This window comes from Chlorocebus sabaeus, chromosome 19 (genome assembly GCF_047675955.1).
Source record: "Chlorocebus sabaeus isolate Y175 chromosome 19, mChlSab1.0.hap1, whole genome shotgun sequence".
NCBI classification, from domain to species: Eukaryota; Metazoa; Chordata; class Mammalia; order Primates; family Cercopithecidae; genus Chlorocebus; species Chlorocebus sabaeus.
In genome coordinates, this window is record NC_132922.1 from 12771039 (window position 1) to 12795605 (window position 24567).

The window sequence follows — 24567 nt, forward strand, 5'->3', positions numbered from 1 at the left end:
AGCTGGGACTACAGGTGCCTGCCACCACGCCCAGCTTATTTTTTGTATTTTTAGTGGAGACGGGGTTTCACCGTGTTAGCCAGGATGGTCTTGATCTCCTGACCTTGTGATCCGCCCGCCTTGGCCTCCCAAAGTGCTGAGATTACAGGCGTGAGCCACCGCGCCCAGCCCTTTTGACTTTAACACTTAAGAGTGCTTACTCTGTGCCAAGCCCTGTTCTAAGCCCTTTCTAGATGTTCATTTAATCTCCTAACAAGCCAGTGAGGTAGGTGCCACACTTCAGATAGGGAAACTGAGGCCCAGGGAGATCAGGAAGTAACCCAGGCTGTCAGTTCCAGCCTGTGCCCTTGGCCTCCACTCTGGCTGCCCCCTTCAGGGACGTGGTGAGGCCTGATGGCTCTACGGGGACCCAGGTGGGCTCCTGGTGACAGCCGGCCCCTCCTCTATGTCGCACCCTTGCCAAGCCTCCCATTTGGGTTTGTGCCCAGCACTGCATGCTCAAAGCTCAAACCCTTTTTCCATCCTGGACTCAGCCCGCCTCGCACACCCTCTTGCCCCCTCCCATTATCAGGATGGCCATATTCATCGTCCAAACTGGAACACGTTAGAGTGACAAGGGCCACTACGACTGATCACACCAGGCCGAGGCTGGCCAGAAGCAGAAGCGGCCACCCTGTTTCTGCCACTCTGCAGATACTCCCCATGGCCTCTCTCCACACCTCTCTTCCCACAGCCCTTTCCCCATTGCCCGGGGGCACAGGTGCACCTGGAGTCAGCACTTGCCCCTTACCACCCTCCCCTACTTGGGGGCTCAGTCGCCCTGGCTCCATGTCTGCCCTTCTCTTCCCCAAAGGTTTATTTCCTGTTGGAAGCACAGAAAGGTCACAGATTGGGGGCAGGGGGCGGGGAGGGTGAGATAGAAAAGGCTCCACAAAGCAGAAAGCTTTGGAGGCAGGTGGCAAAGTCAGGCCTTCAGGACAGATCTGAGTTAAATCCCACTGTGTCCCCACACATGGTGTGGCTTTGGGCGGGATCCTTCTCTGAGCCTCAAATCACCAGCGGTAAGGGGACCACAGTGCCAGCCCTGCAACGCTTCAGTGAGGCATACATGACACACCGCGAGGGCACTATGGTGGAGGAGAGGGGCAGACGAGGAGGGGCTGAAGCCACTGCGACCACTGCGCCATCCAGGTTTGTTTATTCGATACAGGCCCAGAGCCCAGCCCTCCTTCAAAGAAGTGGCCAAGCTGGGGGAAGAGAATAAATAAAGGCCGCCGAGGTGTGATGGGGACTGGACGGGCTGGTCTGGGGCGAGGCAAGGGTGCCCAGGAGACACTGGCCCCAACCTCAGCTGTCCACCGCCGGCCCCACTCCCGGCAGGCTCCGGGGGCAGTGCGAGTGCCCACAAGGAGCAGGGCCCGGACTCCTGCCACCTCCAAGTCCTTTCTTTTCCTTCCTGCCCTCCCTCTCCTTCCTAAGGCAGGTCCAGAGACCAAGCTCTCCCTCTGGCCGGAGAGCCGGGAGGGGAGGGAGGGTGGAGGGGCCAGTGTCCAGGTCCCAGGCCATGACCCTGGTGCCTGTCCTGGGCAGGAGCCCAGGTTCACTGTGCGAGGACAGAGGAGCAGGGAGGCAGGCGCCCCAAGCCAGCAGGCCTTTATGCGTCGCCCCCTTGCTTGGCGACCCCGCCCCACTCCCAGGTTCCGTCCTCCCACGCACCCTGCCCCCGGCGCCATACCCGCGGGGCACTCAGGAGTCACACCAGCTTCCACCCTTGTCCAAGGGCCCAGCAGCCCCTCGTGTATCCCTGGACGGCTCCCCAGCTGCCGTGTCCTCCTCCTCCTCCTCCTCCTCCCCATCTGTGAACTCCTCCTGGTTGAGGCCGTAGGCCAGTGTGGTGTGCGCCAAGTCCACCTCGATGGGGAAGACATCGGCATCCCGCAGCACCGCGTAGCAGTCGTTGTAGTACTTAGACATGGTGGACACGAGGCGCTGCAGCTGGAACACGATGTCCTGGACTGGGGTGGGAGGTCGGGGGACAGGCAGCAGTGGGCTCTGGCTGCCTGCCTCGGAGGAGACTCTCCCAGCCCACCCGGCCCACCTCTCGTCTCCCCTGGGCTTCCCACTCGGGCACTTCCCTGATCCCTCATGACCCGGCAAGGGGCAGAGGCAGGGGCTGCCCAGCCCGGGGTCTCCCAGCTCCCAGTTCAGGGAACGCAGGAGGCTGCAGGGTCAATGGATCATGGACGGCCGCCCACGGAGCCCACATGCAAAGGCTAGCCCCACCCAGGCCAGACTCTGGGCAGGTGGCTGGGCTCCTGTAGGGGCTTCGCATCTGGGCTGTGGCCTGGCCCTGAGACTTCAGGTGATACCTTACCCCTCTGGGCCTCGTGTTTTCCCACCTCTGAAATGGAGAGTGGCCGGGAAGGAGGGCGGCGCTCACCGTGCTTCTGGTCCAGCAGTTCCATCTTCTCCAGCACGTCCTTGCGCATCTGGGAGAAACGGGCGCGCGCCTCCTGGCGGCAGCGCAGGATCAGGCGGTACTCGTAGTTGCCGGTGCTCACCCGGTAAAGGGGCTCGCCTAGGGCCTGGGGCGGGGGTGGGACAGGAGGGCCTGCTCAGGGACAGTCTCGCCCCGCACCCCACCGCGCTTTCACCCCACGGCGGTTCCTCATTCCTGAGACCTCACTTCTGAGACTTCAGTGTTCCTCAGAAGCACTTAGTGATAGCTTTGAAGAGAGGAAAACACCAAACCCACACCTCTGCCACATTCAATGAACATTGGCCACAAGATGGATCCCAACGGCAAAAACATCAAAAACTTAAAAGTGCCTCGTAGGAGTGAAAAAATCCGATTTTCCCTCCAAGAGCCCCCCAGACTGAGGAAGTGGTTCCCTGGCCAGGTGCCCAGCACCCCGAGGCCCAGCAGGACTGGGGAGGGTGGCCCCAAATCGCCAGGAACCAGAGTCCAGCCAAGTCCCCCAGTCTCTCCCGGGTTGGCCTGAGCCACCTGCTATCCCTGGCAGATCAGGTGGGGGAAGGTAGGAGCCCTCCACCCCCTCCAACACTCACAATGCAGCTGTATTCCTCGTCATCCATCTCCTTCACCTTCAGGCAGTACGACTGTGTGGGATAGGTGAGGCTGTCAAAGTGGCTACCCCCACCCCAGGCCCGCAGCTCCACCCCCCATCACCCACACGCATTGGGAGAGGCTGGCACAGGTGTTCAGGGAGTCCCAGAGAGGGCAGTAGCAGGTGACTGAGGCATGAGGCTGGGGCATGACCAGGGCCTGAGGCTTAGGCGGCCCAGAGTTGACTAAACTCAAGGCCCAAGAGATGCTCTGGGAAAAAAGGGGTCTGTCATTAAAGAAGCTTAGGAAGACCCTTGAAAATTCACACTGCACATGGGCCTATCAAAAGCTCTGAAAAGTCCTGCAGCAAAGGAAACTTGGCTTGCTTAATGGAGCATTTTCCCTCAATTCATTTGACTATAGAATAATTAAATGTAAAACTCACAAACATTCACTGACACCCACTTTACGCTCACTCACTTAGTCTAACCCATTGTTTAAAGGCAACAAATCCCAAGGGGTCAGAGTGCAGAGAGCAAGAGCCATGCCCACCCCAGGCTCTCAGATGCTTCTTTGTGCAGGCGCATCAGGGCTTTGGATGCACCTCCCTGGGCCCCTGGGCCCACGCTTTGAGCAGACATGCTGTCGGCTCTGGCTAGCCTCGCTTGCTGCGGCGTGGCTGACTGAAGTGGGGCAGATCTCCAGAGTGAGCGCTCGCCCTAGCAGCCTGGGCACGTGGACTACTCACCAGGTACTCAAACTTCACGTCCAGGTACTTCTTGATAGTGAGGCGAGTGTCTGGGATGGCTTTGTTGAGGTACGTGTTCAGGTCCGTCAGCATCTGGAAGAAGGTGGGTGGATGCTGAGGCTGTCACAGCAGGGAGTGCCAGGGTGACAAGAATGGCACTGATGCATCACCCCTGCTGGTGGACTCAACCGTCAGAGCCAGACAGTGCTCCCTGATCCCTTGTCTCTCTCAAGGATGAGAAGACTAGTGCCAGGCCCAGGGCAAGCTGTGACTCAGTGGCGAGCCAGGTCAGAAGCCCAGCAGAGGTCAATGGCAAGGCCCAAGGAGGTGCAGTGACTCACTCACGGTCCACTGTGTGGGCGACCGAGCCAGAGGCTTTACCCAGGCACAGGACTCCAGCATAGGACCTTCTCTGCAAGCCACACTCTCCCCTCCCCACCCCGACATGCCAGACACACGTGTGCTCAACAGGACCTACCGGCTTGATGGTTTTCAGAAGCCGAATACCAAACTTCTCGATGCTGCGGTGGGCATCGGCGAACTTCACAAAAGCCTCGCTCGCAGCTGGCTGGGGCTCCCGCACCCCGATCACGGAGAACACGTCCCCAAAGGCTGCAGGACAAGTTTGCCTTGAAGGCTGCCCCTACTTGGCCCCCTAATGGAGAAGCCAGGGATTTGTTGGGGAGAAGCAGGGCAGGAGGCCTGGCAGGCTGGAGGCCAATGTCTGCACAGGGTCTACACTTCCAAGAGAGCTGGTCTAAACCCCCTGAAGGAGCTGAGTCTACACCCGGAGGAAACTGAACTGACACCTCCAAGAGCTGGTCTATGTCCCCAAAAGTCCTGAGTGTACACACCAAGGGAGTTGGCCCCCATTCCCCAGAGGGACCAGCGAGAGAAGGCTGGGTCAAGGTTTGAGGAGGTGGTGCCGCCTGAGGCAGAACACTGGTCCAAGTCTGGACACCTGGATTGGAACACCAGCTTCACCACTCGGGAGCGGTGTGGCCCTTTCCTCAGTCTGGGCTTCATTTTCTGCAGATAGCTGGGGTCAGCTGCAGTCAGCCTGCCCAGAATTACAGGTTTGTCAGAAATATAAATAAGCAAGGGCCTTGTGCACTGCCAGTGGCAGTGTGAAGAAGACAGGGTGAGGCCTGTCCATCGTTGCGGCCCTTAAGAGGCCAGCTAATCTAGACGCTCCCCGCAGACCCATCGCAAATCCCAGCACCTGGGACCAGGCCCAGCCCAGAGCTGGCCTGAGGTCAGGCGCTGTGGGTCTGACCCACCTCAGCACAGGAGTGGGAGGCCCCAGGGATTGCCCAGGGTCACGCCACAGGTTTGGGGGATGCCATTACCCCGGTGAGTCTGCGACAGCTCATAAAAGGCCCGTAGGAGGTTCTTGGTGTGTTCCGTCATCCCTGTGGGAGAGACCGAGTGATGGGAACGGTGACGCACGGCGGGGACCACACTGGCCCAGGGCAAGGCCTCCAACTGCCCACCCCACCTAAGGCCTCCGCTAGGCCCTGGTACACAGCCTTTCCCAACCACCCAACCACGGCCCAGGGGTAAAAGCTCAGTCCAACCCACCCCGTGAGGAGCCCCATCAGACAGGGGCACCAGGATTTTGTAAGATGCAGGGCACACAGCCTGCTGTGGGCTTTAGCCCTGGGACAGCATGGGATTCCGGGGGACTCTCACTATGTTTACAGGTGCTATTCTCTGAATTTTTATGAGTGTCAGATTTTTTTTTTTTTTTTTTTTTTTTGAGACGGAGTCTCGCTCTGTCACCCAGGCTGGAGTGCGGTGGCCGGATCTCTGCTCACTGCAAGCTCCGCCTCCTGGGTTTACGCCATTCTCCTGCCTCAGCCTCCCAAGTAGCTGGGACTACAGGCGCCCGCCACCTCGTCCGGCTAGTTTTTTGTATTGTTTTAGTAGAGACGGGGTTTCACCGTGTTAGCCAGGATGGTCTCGATCTCCTGACCTCGTGATCCGCCCGTCTCGGCCTCCCAAAGTGCTGGGATTACAGGCTTGAGCCACCGCGCCCGGCCAGATTTTTTTTTTTTGAGATGGAGTCTTGCTCTGTTGCCCAGACTAGAGTGCAGTGGTGTGATCTTGGCTCACTGCAACCACTGCCTCCCTGGTTCAAGCAATTCTCGTGCCTCAGCCTCTTGAATACTGATTACAGGCACAAGCCATCATGCCTGGCTAATTTTTGTATTTTCAGTAGAGATGGGGTTTCACCATGTTGGCCAGGCTGGTCTCAAACTCGTGATCTTAAGTGATCCACCCGCCTCAGCCTCCCAAAGTGCTGGGATTACAGGCGTGAGCCACCGCGCCTGGTCCCTGAGTTATTTTTAAATTCAAAAGAAGTATATATATATTTTTAAGAACTCTTAATGCCCATGGTCCCAGGATTTTGTAGGTTGGTATTCCTAGTGCCAGCACCCCCACTGCCACTCTGCTGACAGCATGCTCCCTGGGGTAGAGCCCGTGCCAGGACGAGGCCACCCCCGATCCACCTTTGTACAGCTCGGCGGTCCGCTCCAGCTCCTCTAGCCTCTTGACAAGCCCATCTGTGAGGATTCAAAGAAGAGGGGAGGTCAGTGGGCTCAGCGAGCCACAGGAGGCCCAGGGCCAGGCTGGGGAGGGGAGAGGCAGCCCCAGAGGAGAACCAGGATGGGAAAGATCAGGGGTCCCAGGGTGGGGGATTTGGCAGCTCAGGTCAGCTGGGTTCAAAGGTGTTTTGTAAACGACTAGGCCCTGCTCATGGCCAGTGGAGGGTCCCTGCCTAGCAGGCGAAGCCCCTGCACTTCTATCACAAAGCCTGCTGGCAGCCGGGGAGGAAGGCTGGCAGGAGCCATAGGAATGGAGATGGAGCAGCCAGGTCGCCAGCGCAGGCAGGACGTGGTCGCTGCCTCCCAAGCACACAGATGGCTCAGAAGGAAAATTGCAACTTGGGGAGGGAAGGGGAAATTCAGGAAGGCTGAGAGAGTTCACACTGGGAAGAGGCCTTGGTGATCATATTCATTGGTTTAACTGGGGTTTCTTGAGCACCTACTGTGTGCCAGCCACCATGTCAGGCTCACTTTGAGCCAAGTCTTGCTCTCAAGGCTCAAAGCCCAGCAGAGAAGCCAGCCCAGTGGCCGGGTGATGGGCAGCGGTGTGATGGTGAGGGCTGCAGGGGAGAGGTGGGGCAGTTGGGCACTCTCTGCTCCCCAGTCTCCTGTGTTGACCTGGGTCAGGGTTTTTGAGCAGAAGCGGGGAGGAGCGGAGGCTGTGTTCAGGCCTCTCTGGGCAGGGAGGAAGCTGTGTGACAGGCTGTCAGGGGAGGAAGGGAGCACTTCAGAGGTCTTGGTGAGGCTTTGGCCACCCAGTGGCCTCCAGGCCTGGGCTCCCCAGAGCCTTAGCACCCGGCCAGCCGGCAGGAAAGGAGCCATGTAAGCGTCGTGCTGTTGTTTTTAGCTGGGTCATGGGACATCATGAGAGCTTCAATTTTAGAAACCCTATTTAAGGCCAGGGAAATTGCAAGGTTTGGGGGGAAAAACACAACAACCAGTTCTAATTTCATCTCAACGGCTGGTAACTACAGTAACAGAGATTTATAGGCACCAGGAGGCTGAAAATAGCAGCCGCCACTTTTGTACACCATTTGGAACAAGCTCAGACCCCACCCCCACTTCCCTAGCCAATAAAGCCCAGTGTGCCCAGCTGAGCCTACAATTTCTAGAGGTATTTATATCTACCCCACACGCACACTGCAGAGCTCCTGCTATTTTTAAACTCGGACTGGCGACGGTAGGAGTGGGACCAAGTGTTTCGTTGGCCACCCCGGGGAGGGGAAGTGTGTGCGCATGTGTGCATGCGTGTGTAAATGTGCATGTACACGCCTCTCAGCTCGCCTGGGCAGCCACCTCGAAGGGAGGACCTGCTGAGGCAAGGGCAGCAGCGCCACCTCCTGGACAAAGGAGGCGTGAGGTGGGTAGCAAGAGTGCTGGGGTGAGGGGTAAGGGAGCTGAGGGCAGGGGCAGAGGCACCACCCCACACTGAGTCTGTTTCCCCATCTGTGACCTGAGGGACACTGGCTAGGACAGCCCAGCTGACAGCTGTGGACACTCCAGGAGCTGGAGAGGCCTCTGGGGATGCAGAGATGGTGACTTCTCAGCTCCACGGGCAGAGGCCAGGGTCAGGCCCACGGGACCCATAGCAGCTTGGTGGGCAGCCATGGTGCCCTTCCTGTCTTCCTAGCCTGGGCTTGAGTCCCCGGGGCCCAAGCTGGGTGGGAAGGGACTCACCATTGCACAGGATGGCCCGGCTCAGGCCCAGAGCATCTGCAGTCCCCGAACTCATGTTTTCCACCAGCCGGTGCTTGACTTTCTTCAACACTGAGCGGGGGACGAAGGACTTGGTGAGTCTGTGGCTGCCCAGAGGCCATCCCTGTCCCCAGCCATACCTCCATTCACAGGGAGCATCCCACAGGGGGCAGAAGGACTGCTGGGGGTGGCTGTGAAGTGGGGAATGTCCAGCGGGGAGGTCCTAGGTCCCTGCCCTATTCCCTCTGCTTCACAGAGGTGCTGGCAGTCTGGGCAGTTGAACACGGAGGGCTTCGCCCAGGGCCTGCTGCACATCAGCTGGTGGTCCTGAGAGCCCAGTGCCGCCCGGGCTCCGCACCGGCCAATGGAAGCCAAGGAGGCCTCTTCCCTCCTCTGTGTCACACCAGGACCTAGGGTGTCGCATAAAGGGGAAGGGGAGAAGAGGGGCCCCTGGGCTGGTTATGTGAAAGTAATGGGCGCCATCAATGACCATGAAGCTCGGAGCCCAAACTCAATTACTGCATCTCACCAGCTTAGTCCCAGGAAGGGGACTTAGTCCTGTGTTGGAACGAAAGGGATTCGGAGGAAGCTCCTGGACAGATCCAGTCTGCCCTTAGCCCCTTGGCCTCTGGCCCTAGGGTGTATGAAGAGGGCTGCCGGGTTCCAGAGCTGAGAGACCTGGGGGCGCGCTCACTAGGGGCTGCAGCGCCCTCTCTGGGTCTCAGGCTTTGATCCGTAATGTGAAGCAGCGGGTCCAGAGGACTCAAAGCTGCTGTCCAGCTCTTGAGTCTTAAGTTTCTACAGAACCAAGGCTCAGCCCCTCTAACAGGAGGGACCCTCTTATCCCAGGGCGCAGACCCTCTGCCCAGTGCCTGAGCTCCAGTTCAGATCCAGAGTCCCTGGGAGCTGAGGGCGGTCGTGCTAGAGGGCATGAGGTGCCAGGCCAGGGTTAGGCTGCTCTGCCTTTATGAAGAGAGAGGCCCTGGGCCGTGGAAGCCAAGGCGATGGCCTGCAAAGGACAACCCTAGGGTAGCAAGTTCCCAGAGGAGGTGGCCGAAGTGGGGAGGTAGGGGTGAAACACGGGGGAGTGAGAAACCAGGGACAGAGTACAGGAACAGATGCAGGGAGAGCACCGGGGGTCCTCCCAGGCCTTTCAGATTTGCTTGGTCAGAAGTCAGAGCCCACAGCCATGTAACTCTGGATTCTCCTGTCATAAAGGGGAGGGCAAGGCTGGCTGGGGCACTTCTCCGTTGGGCCAGGGCCCATCCAGGGCGGCTGCTGGACACCCGTAACTGCTCTGACCAGCTTACCAATGTCCAGGGACATGCCCTGCTTGGGGTCCGCCTGCAGCTTGTTGTAGTGGATGGTCACCTCCCCCTGGAAGAGCAGCACACACAGACTAGTGAGGGAGGCTCCAGACCCTGAGCCCTTCCCCACCAAGACTGTTCTGGACTGAGAATCCTGAGCCCAAGGCCAGGCACGGTGGCTCACACCTGTAATCCCAACACTTTGGGAGGCTGAGGTGGACAGATCACTTGAGGTCAGGAATTTAAGACCAGCCTGAGCAACATGACAAAACCCCATCTCCACTAAAAATACAAAAATTAGCTGGGTATGGTGGTGCGTGCCTGTAGACCCAGCTACTCAGGAGACTGAGGCACAAGAATCACTTGAACCAGGGAGGCGGAGGCTGCAGTGAGCTGAGATCGCACCATTGCACTCCAGCCTGGGTGACAGAATGAGATTCTGTCTCCAAAAAAAAAAAAAGAATCCTAAGCCCCAGTAAGGGGCCAGGCTGAGAGCTGTGACATGGCCCCAGCTTGTGACTCTGTCTGCTCCCAGGCCTCTCCGTTTCTGCTCTACATCCAAGCCCTGGGGAATCAGTGGGGACAGGGCCTACACAGGGCCCACAGCCCGGTCTCTGATGTCTTGTGCTTCAGTCAGGTCAGGCTCTCCTTCTTCCCTCCCCAGTCAAACCACACTCCAAGCCTTTGCCGCGTCCTTTCCCTACACTGATTATTCCCTCCTCCCCGGCAAACCACCCCATCCCCAGGAATCCCTCTACTCATTGAACGGCTACATCTGAGCACTTGCTCTGTGCCTGGTGCTAGGGCACCAAGGGGAAGGGGCAGGGGCAGCCCCAGCCCCCAAGGCTGATGCGAATCAGGGAATCACACAAACCGCTTTCTAACGACTGCTCAGGAGACACAGGCTTCTCCCAAGAGGATTTCCCTGAGCACGGGAGGCTACTGTGTTCACTCTCATCCTTGCAAACCAAAAACCCTTGAACTTGGGACCACATTCATCCACATATAAAACAGGATTTAAAAATCAAGTCCCAAAGGGAAACCAAAATGAGAGATGCGATCAGAGTCAGAGGTGGGGTGTGAACTGCTCCCCCAGAATAAAACACAGGCGTGCTCAGGGGCCACCCACAGGGAGAAGCTATAGGCTCACGGCAAGCGGGCTGCAGTTCAGCTGTGTGACCACAAGCAGGTCACTCCCCGCCTCTGGACACCTGTAAGACGGAAGAGTAATCCCTGCCCAGCACCCAAACAGGGGAGCTGGGCCAATGCTGCATCCCTGTCATGGCTGTGTGCAAACACAAAGAGCTCTTGTCCTCACGGGCAACCTGAGGAGCTGGTGTGACCAAGCCTGAGAGGACAGGGAGGGACCTGACGAGCAGAGATGGGGAGGGGGGAAGGGGCTGCCGAAGAGGGCACACACAACCCAACTCGGCCAGAACAAGACCCCCTGCACCTGTTCCCGTGATCAGTTCCTCTGCCTAACAGGTTACGCCTGGGGCAGTGATACCCAGACCATGTAGAGTGGACGCCTGGGGCAGTGATACCCAGGCCATGTAGACTGGCAGCTGGGGTCTCAATGAACCTTGCTGCTTCCTTTTTTTGTTTGTTTTTTTTTTTTTTTTTGAGACGGAGTCTCGCTCTGTCGCCCAGGCTGGAGTGCAGTGGCCGGATCTCAGCTCACTGCAAGCTCCGCCTCCCGGGTTCACGCCATTCTCCTGCCTCAGCCTCCCGAGTAGCTGGGACTACAGGCGCCCGCCACCTCGCCCGGCTAGTTTTTTGTATTTTTTTAGTAGAGATGGGGTTTCACCGTGTTAGCCAGGATGGTCTCGATCTCCTGACCTCGTGATCCGCCCGTCTCGGCCTCCCAAAGTGCTGGGATTACAGGCTTGAGCCACCGCGCCCGGCCGCTGCTTCCTTTTTTTACAGCAGAGCTCTGAGCCCCAGCCCCAAGCCCCGATTTGTCCTACGGCTAAAGGGGCTGGAATAGGAGAATGTACAGGATGGGAATATTCCTCCCTATAGCAAGGAAGGAGAGAAGCAGGGACCACTCAGGAGTAGGACAGGAGGATAAAGGGGAGAGAGGATGGAGCAGCGGCTGGCCTGGCTTAAGGCAGGAAGGGGGACTATCAGGGGTGCTAGAACCCGGAGGACAGAAGTGGGGCTGAGGGAGGTGGTTGCAACCCTTGGCCAAGGTCAACTCACAGTGGGGACCCCTGCCCCCAAGACTTCTAAATCACCCCGCGTCTGTGCACTGCCTGCACATCAGTTCCTTCACAATATTGGTTTCCTGAGACTCGCTAGCAGCCACATCGCTAGGAAATGGCAAAAGGGCTGCATCCTCGCTTCGGGAGAGGCCAGGATGCTGCCTGCCATTCCAGGAGGGAGTGTCCCTGCAGAGAGGCCTGGGCCTGTAGCAGCAGGGGTGGGGGAAAGCAGGGGCAGACAGTGTGTGACTCTGGTCCATAGAGCAGAAGATCAGCTGGCCTGGGACGGGGGGTCTCTGGGTGTCGATGAGCCCAGGAGGCTGCATGGGACCGAAAGTTCCTACAGGATGGGGAAAGGGTGCTCTTCCTTGTCTCTTAGCCCTCGCAGGCCCAGCATGACCCGGCTGACATTACTGGGTGTCTACTGACCCGGGTAGGATCACCTTGGACTTTTAGCTTCAGCTCCAGCGCTGACTGGACACATGGGCTTGCCTAAGGGATGGTTCCGAGTCTGTCAGCTCCCCAGGAGCCCACGGGGACCTTGTGGCCTTGCCGCCCACTCTCTTGCCAAGGTTCAGCACAAGTCCTGGAGCATGATTACTATTTATTGAATGAATGAGGGATGGACGAGGGAGGCTGGAGTGTGACCCTAACCCTGCACGTGCCAAGGAAGGGGGCTGTGAGGGCTGATACCCCCTTGCAGGCCTGATGGGGCCTCTGGCAGCCTGGAGGTCTCAGAAGCATGTGTGGCTGCCTCTGGACACCTGCTCTGCAGCAGCCCTTACCTTCACCTCCTGAATCATCTTCGCCACCTCCACCTTGGTTTTCCCTTTGATTGACCTGCCATTGACACCGGTGATCTCATCGCCAGCTGCCACTGTGCCGTCCAAGGCTGCTGGGGTGTTGTCAAATACCTGTGGGTGCATAAGGAGAGTGGTGGGGTAAGAAAGGGAGGGCTAAGATGGAACTTGGGAAGACACCTGACCACTGCCTGGCCCTGTCTTCCACTCTACCCTCTGCTCTCGTTTTTTGAGAACGCATCTCACCACCTGGGCTAGAGTGCAGTGGCGTGATCACAGCTCACTGTGGCATTGAGTTCCTGGGCTCCAGCAATCCTCCTGCCTCAGATATACAGTCAAATGATTTTTTTTTTTTTTTTTTTTGAGTCGGAGTTTTGCTCTCATTGCCCAGGCTGGAGTGCAATAGTGTGATCTTGCCCACCACAACCTCTGCCTCCCAGGTTCAAGCAATTCTCCTGCCTCAGCCTCCTGAGTAGCTGGGATTATAGGCATGCACCACCACGCCCAGCTAATTTTGTATTTTTAGTAGAGACAAGGTTTCTCCATGTTGGTCAGGCTGGTCTCAAACTCCCGACCTGGATCAGATGATCCACCTGCCTCGGCCTCCCACAGTGCTGGGATTACAGGCATGAGCCACCACACCTGGCGTCAAATGATTTTTGACAAGGGTGTCAAGAACATTCAATGGGGAAGGACAGTCATTTCAACAATAGTATGTGAAAAATGAAGTTGACACTACCTAACACCATATATAAAAATTAACTCAAGGCCAGGCGCAATGGCTCACGCCTATAATTCCAACACTCTGGAAGGCCAAGGCAGGCAGGCCACCTGAGGTCAGGAGTTCGAGACTAACCTGGCCAACATGGTAAAACCCCATCTCTATTAAAAATGCAAAAATTAGCTGGGCATGGTAGTGGGCGCCTATAGTCTCAGCTACTCAGGAGGCTGAGGCAGGAGAATCGCTTGAACCTGGGAGGCAAAGGTTGCAGTGAGCCAAGATTATGTCACTGCACTCCAGCCTAAGCAACAGAATGAGACTCTGTCTCAAAATAATAATAATAATAATAATAATAATTAACTCAAAATTGATTAAAGACCTAAATGTAAAAGTTAAAACTATAAAACTGAGAAAAATGCCTAGCCCAAAAGCTTCATGACATTCGATTTGACGGTAATTTCTTGGATATGACAGCTAAGACCCAAGTAATAAAAGAAAAACTTAATAAATTGAACAAATTTTCAAACTGGTGCATCAAAACACACCATCCAGCCTGGACAATGTGGCAAAACCCAGTCTCTACAAAAAAATACGAGAATTAGCTGGGCATGGTGGTGTACGCCTGTAGTCCCAGCTACTTGGGAGGCTGAGGTGGGAAGATAGCTTGAGCCTGGGAAACAGAGGCTGCAATGAGCTGAGATCCCATCACTTTACTCCAGCCTGGGCAACAGAGTGAGACTCTGTCTCAAAAAAAAAAAAAAAAAAAGAAAGAAAGAAAGGAGAAGAGAAGAAAAGAAAAGAACATTATCAACAGTGTAAAAAGGCAACCCACAAAATGGGAGAAAATATTTGCAAATCACATTTTTGATAAGGGATTAATATCCAGAATATATACAGAATTCCTAAAACTGTTTTCTTTTTTTCCTCTTAGCTGATTATGCTTTGTAGAGAATTCCTAAAACTCAACAACAAAAACCAAACAATCTAATTCAAAACTAGACCAAGGGCTGGGCATGGTGGTGCACACCTGTAATCCCAGCATTTTGGGAAACTGAGGTGGGAAGATTGCCTGGGCAATATGGCAAAACTCTGCCTCTACCAAAAAAAAAAAATACAAAAATGAGCCAGGAATGGTGGTGTGTGCCTGTAGTCCCAGCTACTCAGGGGGCTGAGGTGGGAGGATGACTTGAGCCCAGGAGGTTGAGGCTGCAGTGAGCCGTGATCGTGCCACTGCACTCCAGCCTGGGCGACAGAGCAAGATCCTGTTTCAAAAAAAAGAAAAGTTAAGATGGTAAATTTTACCACAATAAAAAAAATAGAAAAAAACAGAACAGAGAATACAGAAAGCAGGATGTCATCATCAAGATACATGACAAGAAAGACACGGTGTTCCCAATGACATCACCCTCTGAGGATCTGGCACAATAAAAAAAAGACTGTGCTTGCAGCTATCATCACGACTCTTCCCAACACCAGAGACAAAAAGAAGGTCCTCGAAGTCCTCACAGATCGGAAATAAAACATCACAAATAAAGGCTCACAAATAAGAATGGCAATAGCCATGTGACAGCAAAAGATAATGTGACAAGGCCATCACGATTCACACAGGAATTATTGTCAACCTTGACATTCATTCTTGAATCTGATGAGCCAAAATGTCAACTGAAAGGAAAATGGGAACCACAATGACCAAATCACGCAGACCCGAGGTCTCAAAAAATTGACATCCCACGTGCCCTTTCTCAGAAAGTTACAAGAGGATATTCTCCATGGGAGACCAGGGAGTAAACCAGGAAAGGGACCCCCAAGATGGGGGAATCCAAAGAGGAGGGGCAGGGGGAGGGCACAAGGGGGAGAAACTACAGGGCAGAAAACAGACTGAAGAAGATGGGGCCAGGCACAGTGGCTCACGCCTGTAATCCCAGCATTTTGGGAGGTGGAGGCAGGCGGATCACTTGAGGTCAGGAGTTCAAGACCAGCCTGGCCAACATGGTGAAATCCTGTCTCTACTAAAAATACAATTAGCCAGGCATGGTGGTACGTGCCTGTAATCCCAGCTACTTGGGAGGCTGAGGCAGGGGAATCACTTGAACCCAGGGGCTAGAGGTTGCAGTGAGCTAAGATTGAGCCATTGCACTCCAGCCTGGCAACCGAGCAAGACTTCATTTCAAAAAAAAAAAAAAAAGAAGATAGGAAATTGTGGAAAACATACTGAGAAAACAAGAAGAGTGCAAAATGAAAAAAACAAAACAGGAAATTACCCCCACCCTCTCAAAGAAGAAGAAAAGGCTGAATTAAGAAAAGAAACACAGATTCCTCAGGAAGTTAAACATAGAGTTGTTTCGACTCGAATGAGAGCTCTGTAAGAGAGGGATCTTTGTTTTCTTCACTTTTTTATCCCTAGTGCCTACAACGGAGCCTAGGAGGCACTTGGAAAAGATTTCCCGAACAAAATATCTGTTGTACTAATAGTAATTTAGCCAAAAATGGAAAAATAACTATGTTGGAAAGGTGGGAGGAGAGGAAACAGACTGGTCAAGGGAAGAACTAAATTCTCATCTACCGGACGAGGCAAAGTCAATAGATATTTACAGGTGACAGATCAAGAAATAACAGGATAGGCTGAGAGTGGTGGCTCATGCCTATAATCCCAGCACTTTGGGAGGCCAAGGCTGGTGGATCAGTTGAACCCAAGAGTTTGAGACAAGCCTGGGCAACATGGCAAAACCCGTCTCTACAAAACATACACAAAAATTAGCCAGGTTTAGTGGCACGTGCCTGTAATCCCAGCTACTTGGAGCCTGAGGTGAGAGAACCATCTGAGTCTGGGGAGGTCAAGGCTGCAGTGACCCATGATTGCACCACTGCACTCAAGCCTGGGCGACACAGTGAGACTATTGAGAAAAATGGAAGCCCATGCATGAAGAAACAGAGAAAGCCGAGTGAGGTGCGCAGGGGAAGGGCAGTGGCTTGCTATTATTTGACACAGGACTTTTAATGCTCTTGACTTTGTAGAGGCAAGTCACATGGCACTTTGATAAAAACAAAATGGAATTTTAAAAAATCGATTATATTATTATTATTATCGAGATGGAGTCTCACTCAGCCGCCCAGGCTGGAGTAGAGTGGCATGATCTCGGCTCACTGCGACCACCATCTCCCGAGTTCAAGCAACTTTCCTGTCTCAGCCTCCCGAGTAGCTGGGATTACAGGTACCTGCCATCATGCCTGGCTAATTTTTGTATTTTAGTAGAGACAGGGTTTCATCATGTTGGCCAAGCTGGTCTTGAACTTCTCACCTCAGGTGATCTGCCCGCCTCACCTTCCCAAAGCGCTGGGATTACAGTGGGGAGGCCTTGCTAATGCCTCCTGGGTCACAGGAGGCCAAATGGCTCATGAAGGAGGCAGCACTGTGAGCAGAAGCAAGACCAGGTCAATCCTGGGAATCTGTCTTTGAGGCCTACAAACGACTCCTTAGCAAGATCCTCACAGAGGCCAGTTTCCCATCTGCCACCAGTGGCTACCCAGTTGAGAGGGTTAGAATGGGTCTTCCCAAGGCTACAGCAAGGTCACTGACTTGGATGAGCCACACAGTGAAGGAGGCCCCACAGCAGGTCTGTCACCACTCCTGAGTCACAGTGGACAGAATATCACCAGTGCAGCTTCGTCTACAAGAGACACAAGAGTGTTCCTCACCACTGGTAGAGCATCTGGGAAAATGTACAGCTGCCTGGAAAATAACAGCAGCTACTGCTTAATGCATGTTTCTTTTTTTTTTTTTTTGAAACAGGGTCTCACTCTGTCACCTAGGCTGGAACGCACAGAATGCAGTGGCGTGATCTCGGCTCACTGCAACCTCTACATTCCAGGTTCAAGCTATTCTTCTACCTCAGCCTCCCGAGTAGCTGGAACTACAGGCGTGCACTACCACGCCCAGCTATATTGTATTTTAGTAGAGATGGGGTTTCACCATGTTGGCCAGGCTGGTCTCAAACTCCTGACCTCGTGATCCACCCACCTCGGCCTCCCAAAGTGCTGGGATTACAGGCGTGAGCCACTGGGCCCAGCCAATGCACGTTTCTTAAGTGCTAGTGTGTTATGTTGTTTTATTGACTTTTCACAGGAACCCAGAGACGATTATGTCTACATGTTTTAAATCCCCCCTTTCTAGGTGATGAAACTGAGGCCCAAAGAGGTTAAGTAACTTGCTAGCAAGTGGGGAAGAAGCTTGCATTTGAACTCAGGCCATTATTCCATCATATTCCTATGACACTTCATTTTGGCTAGTACCCAAGGCTGATGGTTTTGTTGATTCAATAGTCAATTTCTATTGCACGTCCACTATGTGCCAGGCACTGTATCTGGTGCTTACTGCAGTGAAAAAGCAAACCAGGACACTGTCCTCAGTGCAAAGAGTCTACTCTACTAGACAGAGGGCAAATAACAAGTACTAAGTGCTGAGAAGGAAAAAAACAGAGCGACATAGGGGAGAAGACAGGGCAGACCAATGCAGTGCAGGTGATCAGAAAGCCCCTCTGAGAGGGTCAGACCTCAAGAATGAGAAGGAGTCAGCTATGCAGCGTGGAGAAATAAACCTGCCTTTGTCATGCCCAAGTAGGGATGTACTTTGTGCCCCCCTCCAAAGCGCCCAATACCTGGACAATATAGAGACAGGGACAGTACTGGGCCCCTCCTCCAATGCTGATCCCGATCAGGTTCTGAGCATCCTTCTGCAGGGTCACCTTCCCAGGCACAGTTGGGATTCCGCTAGAAAGAAAAGCAAGCGAGGCTGACTCTCCTGGCGGAAGGATGACTGGAGGGGGTGGGCCCTCCAAAACTCCTGAGGGGCTCCACTGGCTGCCCAGCTTTTTCTCTCCCTCCCTTGGACAAAACAACATTTTGTGCTGGAACATGCACAGCTCTTGGAGTTAAGCAGATGTGGGATCAAACCCCAGCTCTGCCATTTATCAGCTACAGAACTTGGTTTCTTTTGAGGCAGAGTCTTGTTCTTGTTGCCCAGGCTGGAGTGCAATGGCACAATCTTGGCTCACTGCAACCTCCGCCTCCCGGGGTTCAAGTGATTCTCCTGCCTCAGCCTCCGGAGTAGCTGGGACTACAGGCGCCTGCCACCATGCCTGGCTAATATTTTTTGTATTTTTAGTAGAGACGGGGTTTCACCATGTTGGCCAGGCTGGTCTTTAACTCCTGACCTCAGGTGATCCGCCCGCCTCAGCCTCCCAAAGTGCTGGGATTACAGGCGTGAGCCACCGTGCCCAGCCAGCTATGGGACTTGGGTAAGTCACCCTCTTACCCAAGAATCTCAATTTCCTCATCCATAAAATGGGGATGAGCACCCTTATTAGAGTTCTTCTAACCATGCATGGAGGGCGCTAACAGCAACCCAGTCCACAGCAGGCACTCCATAAAAATAGGTCACCCGGCCGGGCGCGGTGGCTCAAGCCTGTAATCCCAGCACTTTGGGAGGCCGAGACGGGCGGATCACAAGGTCAGAAGATCGAGACCATCCTGGCTAAACCGGTGAAACCCCGTCTCTACTAAAAAAAAATACAAAAAACTAGCCGGGTGAGGTGGCGGGCGCCTGTAGTCCCAGCTACTCGGGAGGCTGAGGCAGGAGAATAGCGTGAACCCGGGAGGCGGAGCTTGCAGTGAGCTGAGATCCGGCCACTGCACTCCAGGCTGGGCGACAGAGCGAGACTCTGTCTCAAAAAAAAAAAAAAAAAAAAAAATTGGTCGCCCTTCCCTTTCATTTATTCGATCTCTGAGATTTGAGCCAGGTTCTGTCCTTGTCACCTTATCAGGCATCTATGGAATATGACGGCCACCTACTCCAAGGAGTCTTCCTCTATTAAACCGTCCACCAGTCCCACCTCTCAACTGCTCAATTACCTCTCAGTTTCCACTATAAATTAGCATTGACTGGTGTTTTATGATAAGTACTCACGCTGATTCACTTATTCATTCAAAAAAATTTGCTAACAACCTACTGATGTCAGGCCCCTTACTAAGTGCTGAGCACAGAGCAAGGCATTGCACCCACTCCTTGATCTGAAAGAGGATATATTCTAATGGGAAGACAAATCTAATTTTTGAAAATCTGTCCTACTAACGATCTATGTTGGGAAGGAAGGTGTGTCTACAATATTCCTATTCAACCTTCAAAACCTGGTTCAATTGCTACCTCCTCCATGAAGCTTTCCTTGACCACCCCAGCAGAAGCACTGCTCCATCTGCTTTGCTCTTCTTGTCACCAAGTCATGCTAATAGTGCCCTTATGGCACTGAGCTGTGATTATCCTTTTAACTGTCCACAGCCCCCTACAAATAGTGAGCTCCTGGCAGAGCAGGGTCCATTGCTGCTTCAGTACAACACCTGATCCACCGCTGAGAAGCAAGGCTTTGTGGGACTGGAAAGCCCTGGGAAATGAGAAACTTGGGGCTCCTATACTGCTGGAACTTGGGGGAATAAAATACTCACAGTTTATCCTCTTCGATGTCATAATCCAAGTCTGCAAACATGGTTCCGAGAGCTGGAGTGGGCTGGCTAACTGCCCAGCTCGGTAGGGGAATGGGGAACTGGATCCGGGAGAGAAAGGAGCATAGGATTTAGGGAACCGAAGTGCATAAATGTCAACGCCACCCCTCCCTCCATCACCCTCATACGGGACAGCAGGGCCCTCCTCTTCCCCTCTGGAGTGGGATGGGGCAGTCTCCGGGTGGGGGGCTGGGTAGGTGATTCTTACTAGGTACAAAGGGGAACTCCAGGCCAGGGCGATAGGCTCAGATCCCAGAGCCCGCCCCACGGGTCTCCAGGCCCTGAGGAGCTGCCTCTGTCGCTCACCGGAAGCGTTGGTCCCACAACCGGGTCCGGGCCAGGCTGGTACCTGAACCCACCTGCCGTTCCACCTGGCGGTGGCCGCTACTGTCACGTCACTTCCGGCAGGACGCGGAAGTCCCGCCTTTTCCCACACTGGATATTTGCTCCAATCCCTGCAGACAATCCTTCCCTTCCCGGCTCTCGGGACGCTCGGAACCAAGAACAAGAACAAGTATTGGCGGAAGCTTGCCGTTAGTAGGAACAAGCGAAAACAGAGGAAAGGTCTGGACAGGCTGACAGCATCTAACCCCGCCCTTTGCCCTGCTGCCGCCGCCATCTTGGGAAGGGCAGGATTGGTCCCAACTTCCTCAGCCGCACGCAGGGGCCCGCGCCTACCCGGCGGTTACCATGGCAACGAAAGCATCCCCGAGCTGGGGTTACCTCCGGCGAGGCTCAGTGGACTATAAACCGCGAGACGTGCCCTTTCACCCCTTCACCACCTGGGCCTGTGACTCCCCTACTAGAACGGCCCTTTGAGGTCCCAGCCCATCCCAGTTTCGCCAACTTAAGTGCCAAAGAGCGGGGAGTGATTTTGTGCGGGGCCACACACAGTTGGTATACGATCTGGATCGTGGCCCTGAAACTCCCGCCGCCTAGTCTAGGGGTCTTTGAATGTCCAAACACTAAACAAAGAGCCAGGAGAGGTGTATTAAGTGGGTCTTACTATTAAGGACAGACTGGACATGCTCCCTTCCCTTTATGTGCCTCAGTTTCCCCATAGGTAAACCAAGGCCATTGACGTAAATGCTTTCTATGGTATATGGTGAAAGATTTCTCACACCCCCTTCTCCTTCCTTACTCCTGAGAAGCAGCCCAACTGGGGTCCCAGGGAGGGTCACAGTCCCCATGTATCTGAGGCTCGGGAGATGCTCTCAGTGCTCCCCAATTGAAGAGTCCGAATCTTGTCTCCTCGCCAGCCTCTGCTGCCACTGCTACTGTGTAAAGTGGGTTCCCTGAGGGAGGGTGGCTCTCCTAGAGCCACAGCCAGGCATCCACCTCATCCGGCAGCATGGGGCCAGGCCCATCCAGCTTGCTTCCCCAGCTGCCCCAGGAGCCATGGAGGAAAGATATAGAAGGAGGACTGTCCACATATCCCACGGCCGATGGAAGCCCCACCCTACTCTCTCCTTAGGTGGCTAATTGAGTCTGGACAGATGTGCAGAATGCCGTGACAGCAACAGCCTTCCCACTGTCCACTGCTTTCCAGTCAGATCACTTTCACAGGATTTTAAAGCTCACCATCACCCTGTGAAAGGAGACCAAGTCTTGCCAGCCACATTGTGTAGGCAAGGAAACTGAGGCCCAGGGAAGCCTCTTCCTCTGGTATCATAGCAGCAGGGCGAGGGCTGGAAAAACCAAGCTCTGTTTCCAGGCCAGAATTTTGGTTTCAAAAAGCAGCAGTCTAAGGCCAGGTGCGGTGGGGCACACCTGTAATCCAAGCTATTCGGGAGCCTGAGGCAGGAGAATTGAAAATGGGAGAGGGAGGTTGCAGTGAGCTGAAATCAGGCCATTGCACTCAGCCTGGGCGACAGAACAAGACTCCATCTCAAAAAAAAAAAGAAAAAGAAAAAGAAAAAGAAAAAGAAAAGGCAGCGGTCTCCAAACCCAGGTGCCTCAACATGGATTGTGGCTCTTCCAGCCCATGACGATGCTAGCTCAAGCCCAGGCTCTGCCATTTTGTAGCTGGGAGGTCTTGAGTAAGTCACTGTCTCACTCTGAGCCTCGGGCACCTGTAGAATGGGGAAATGACGCCTGCCACCAGGTATTTGTGAAAGTCAAGATTAAAAGGAGAGGCTGGGCGAGGTGACTCACGCCTGTAATCCCAGCACTTTGGGAGGCCGAGGAGTGTACATCATGAGGTCAGGAGTTGGTATAAGATCTGGATCATATATCTGGACCAGCCTGGCCAACATGGTGAAACCCCGTCTCTACTAAAAACACAAAAATTAGCCAGGCGTGGTGGTGTGCACCTGTAATCCCAGATACTCAGGAGGCTGAGGCAGGAGAATCCTTGAACCCAGGTGGTAGAGGTTGCAGTAAACTGAGATTGTGCCATTGCAGGCCAGCCTGGGTGACAGAGCCAGACCCCATCTCAAAAACAAAAGATTAGAAGGAGAAACAGGTGTGAATGCTTTGTAAACAATTTGCTTGGCACAGCTGTCACTCTGACCTCAAAACCCCCTACCCACTCTGGCCCTTCTTCCCAGGTTGGGGAAGATGCCCCTCTTTGCTGCCTTGTTCAGCCGTTGCCTGCAGGCTCCGCTCTAATTCACCTCTTCCCGGCAGGCTTAGCAGACAATCTCAGCTCATATATCTTGCTCCCTTTTCTGAGCTCCTGAGCAGTTGCTATTTGAATCATTCGTTCAGCAATTTGCTGTGTATTTGCCTTGTGAAATCTCTTCATGGTTTTCCTGAGCCAATTCTGCAGTGATTAATTTATTACATGCTTGTATTTTGTCTGGCGAGGTTTTTATCACCTTTAAATGTGGGGCTTAGAGCTCACAGTTTGATAAATTATAAAATGCTTCTCCATGTCCCTCTTCTTGTATTCTGTTTCTCTACTGACTTTTTTTTTTTTTTTTTTTTTTTTAAGATGGAGTCTTTCTCTTTCACCCAGGCTGGAGTGTGAAGTGGCACAATCTCAGCTGATTTCAACCTTCGCCTCCTGGGTTCAAGCTATTCTCCTGCCTCAGCCTCCCAAGTAGCTGGGACTACAGGCGCCCGCCACCACACCGGCTAATTTTTGCAATTTTTTTTCTTTTTTATTTCTTTCTTTTTCTCTCTCTCTCTCTCTCTTTTTTTTTTTTTTTTTTTTTTTTTTTTTTTTTTGAGACGGAGTCTCGCTCTGTCGCCCAGGCTGGAGTGCAGTGGCCGGATCTCTGCTCACTGCAAGCTCCGCCTCCCGGGTTCACGGCAATTCTCCTGCCTCAGCCTCCCGAGTAGCTGGGACTACAGGCGCCCGCCACCTCGCCCGGCTAGTTTTTTGTATTTTTTTAGTAGAGACGGGGTTTCACCGGGTTAGCCAGGATGGTCTCGATCTCCTGACCTCGTGATCCGCCCGTCTCGGCCTCCCAAAGTGCTGGGATTACAGGCTTGAGCCACCGCGCCCGGCCTTTTTTTTTTTTTTGAGATGGAGTCTCGCTCTTGTCGCCCAGGCTGGAGTGCAATGGCATGATCTCAGCTCACTGCAACCTCTGCCTCCGGGTTCAAGCGATTCTCCTGCCTCAGCCTCCTGAGTAGCTGGAATTACAGGCACCCACCACTGTGCCCGGCTAATTTTTTGTATTTTTAGTAGAGGGGGTTTCACCATGTTGGTCAGGCTGGTCTCGAACTCCTGACCTCAGATGATCCACCCACCTCGGCCTCCCAAAGTGCTAGGATTACAGGTGTGAGCCACCGCACCTGGCCTCTTTCTCTACTTACTTTCTTTTTTTTTTTTTTTTTTTTTTTGAGACGGAGTCTTGCTCTGTCGTTGCCCAGGCTGGAGTGCAGTGGCGTGATCTCGGCTCACTGCAAACTCCGCCTCCTGGGTTCACGCCATTCTCCTGCCTCAGCCTCCTGAGTAGCTGGGACTACAGGCGCCCGCCACCGCGCCCGGCTAATTTTTTGTATTTTTAGTAGAGACATGGTTTCACCATGATCTCGATCTCCTGACCTTGTGATCCGTCCGCCTCGGCCTCCCAAAGTGCTGGGATTACAGGCTTGAGCCACCGCGCCCGGCCTCTCTACTTACTTTCTATTCTCTGGCACCCCCATCTTCCATAGGATACTTGGAATCCATCAATAGGTGTCATTGTGATAGACAATAAAAAGGAAATTGGATTGCTTTGTAATGCCTGTTGGTGTGAAAATGTCACAATCCGCTTAGCTTTTTTAGCAGAGGGAGTCACCGGAATCAGCCCACACAGCAGAGGAACATGTCCCAGTCAATTGAGGGGGTCTGGTTGGGACCGGGAATCTATTTGACGGAAAAGAACATTCAAGTACCTTATTCTGTCACCCAAATAAGCACTTCTTGTCTTTCCAGCTGGACAGGAAGCCCCTGGTCGGGGGGCAGGTGCTCTGTTTTGTCCTTCTCTGAATTGCCCACAATGTCCAGCACGATACCTGGCTGCAAATCTAGTGCTTGCAGAAATCGCTGCAGCTTTAGTATGAGACGAGACTTTCTCTGGGTCCAGGAAGAGAGGATTGGATGGGCAGAAGGAGTCAAGAGGGTTGGATGTCTCAGAGAAGAGATGAGGAGGGCCTCAACAGGGACAGTAGCAGTGGCCCGTTTCCTCCACAAGGCTGGAATCACCAGGCCATGTCTAGGTCCTGAATTTTGGAACTCCCCTAGCCCAGGGTGACTCCAGTTCAAATCCCAGCTCCGCTCTTTTAGCTGGAGGACCTTGGACAAGTCACCCTTTGTCTCTGAGCCTTGGTGTTCTGTGGAGTGAGGATGATGATCCTCCCAAGACAGTAGTTAAAAAGAGGAAGACAGGCCGGGAATGGTGGCTCACACCTCTAATCCCAGCACTTTGGG

The 24567-nt window shown here is 53.9% G+C and overlaps 1 protein-coding gene across 3 annotated transcripts; it reads right to left on the reverse strand.

Annotated features, from left to right (window-relative positions):
* Window positions 1–1179: 1179 nt before the first annotated feature.
* PICK1 (protein interacting with PRKCA 1) lies at window positions 1180–20245 on the reverse strand. Of its 3 annotated transcripts, none has more exons than XM_007975737.3 (13): window positions 20063–20245; window positions 19647–19744; window positions 17807–17918; window positions 12416–12544; window positions 9430–9496; window positions 8102–8191; window positions 6329–6382; window positions 5165–5227; window positions 4294–4427; window positions 3816–3908; window positions 3070–3120; window positions 2441–2585; window positions 1180–2015 (listed from the first exon to the last, which is right to left on the reverse strand). In XM_007975737.3, exons 2-13 carry the CDS (start codon window positions 19685–19687, stop codon window positions 1747–1749), a joined length of 1248 nt encoding a protein of 415 aa, XP_007973928.1. In that variant the 5' UTR covers window positions 19688–19744; window positions 20063–20245; the 3' UTR covers window positions 1180–1746. The 3 variants fall into 3 exon arrangements, with proteins under 3 accessions (XP_007973928.1, XP_007973927.1, XP_007973926.3); XM_007975736.3 differs by having other exon boundaries at window positions 20010–20245; XM_007975735.3 differs by having other exon boundaries at window positions 19912–20118.
* Between the last annotated feature and the right edge of the window lie 4322 nt (window positions 20246–24567).

Bases quoted from the DNA above. Each gene is read 5' to 3' on its own strand.
- PICK1 (XM_007975737.3), bottom strand. From the start codon at position 19,687: ATGTTTGCAGACTTGGATTATGACATCGAAGAGGATAAACT. The intron at 17,919-19,646 runs GTGAGTATTTTA...TTTTCTTTCTAG, and splicing joins GACATCGAAGAGGATAAACT to CGGAATCCCAACTGTGCCTG. The intron at 4,428-5,164 runs GTAATGGCATCC...CTTGTCCTGCAG, and splicing joins GCTGTCGCAGACTCACCGGG to CCTTTGGGGACGTGTTCTCC.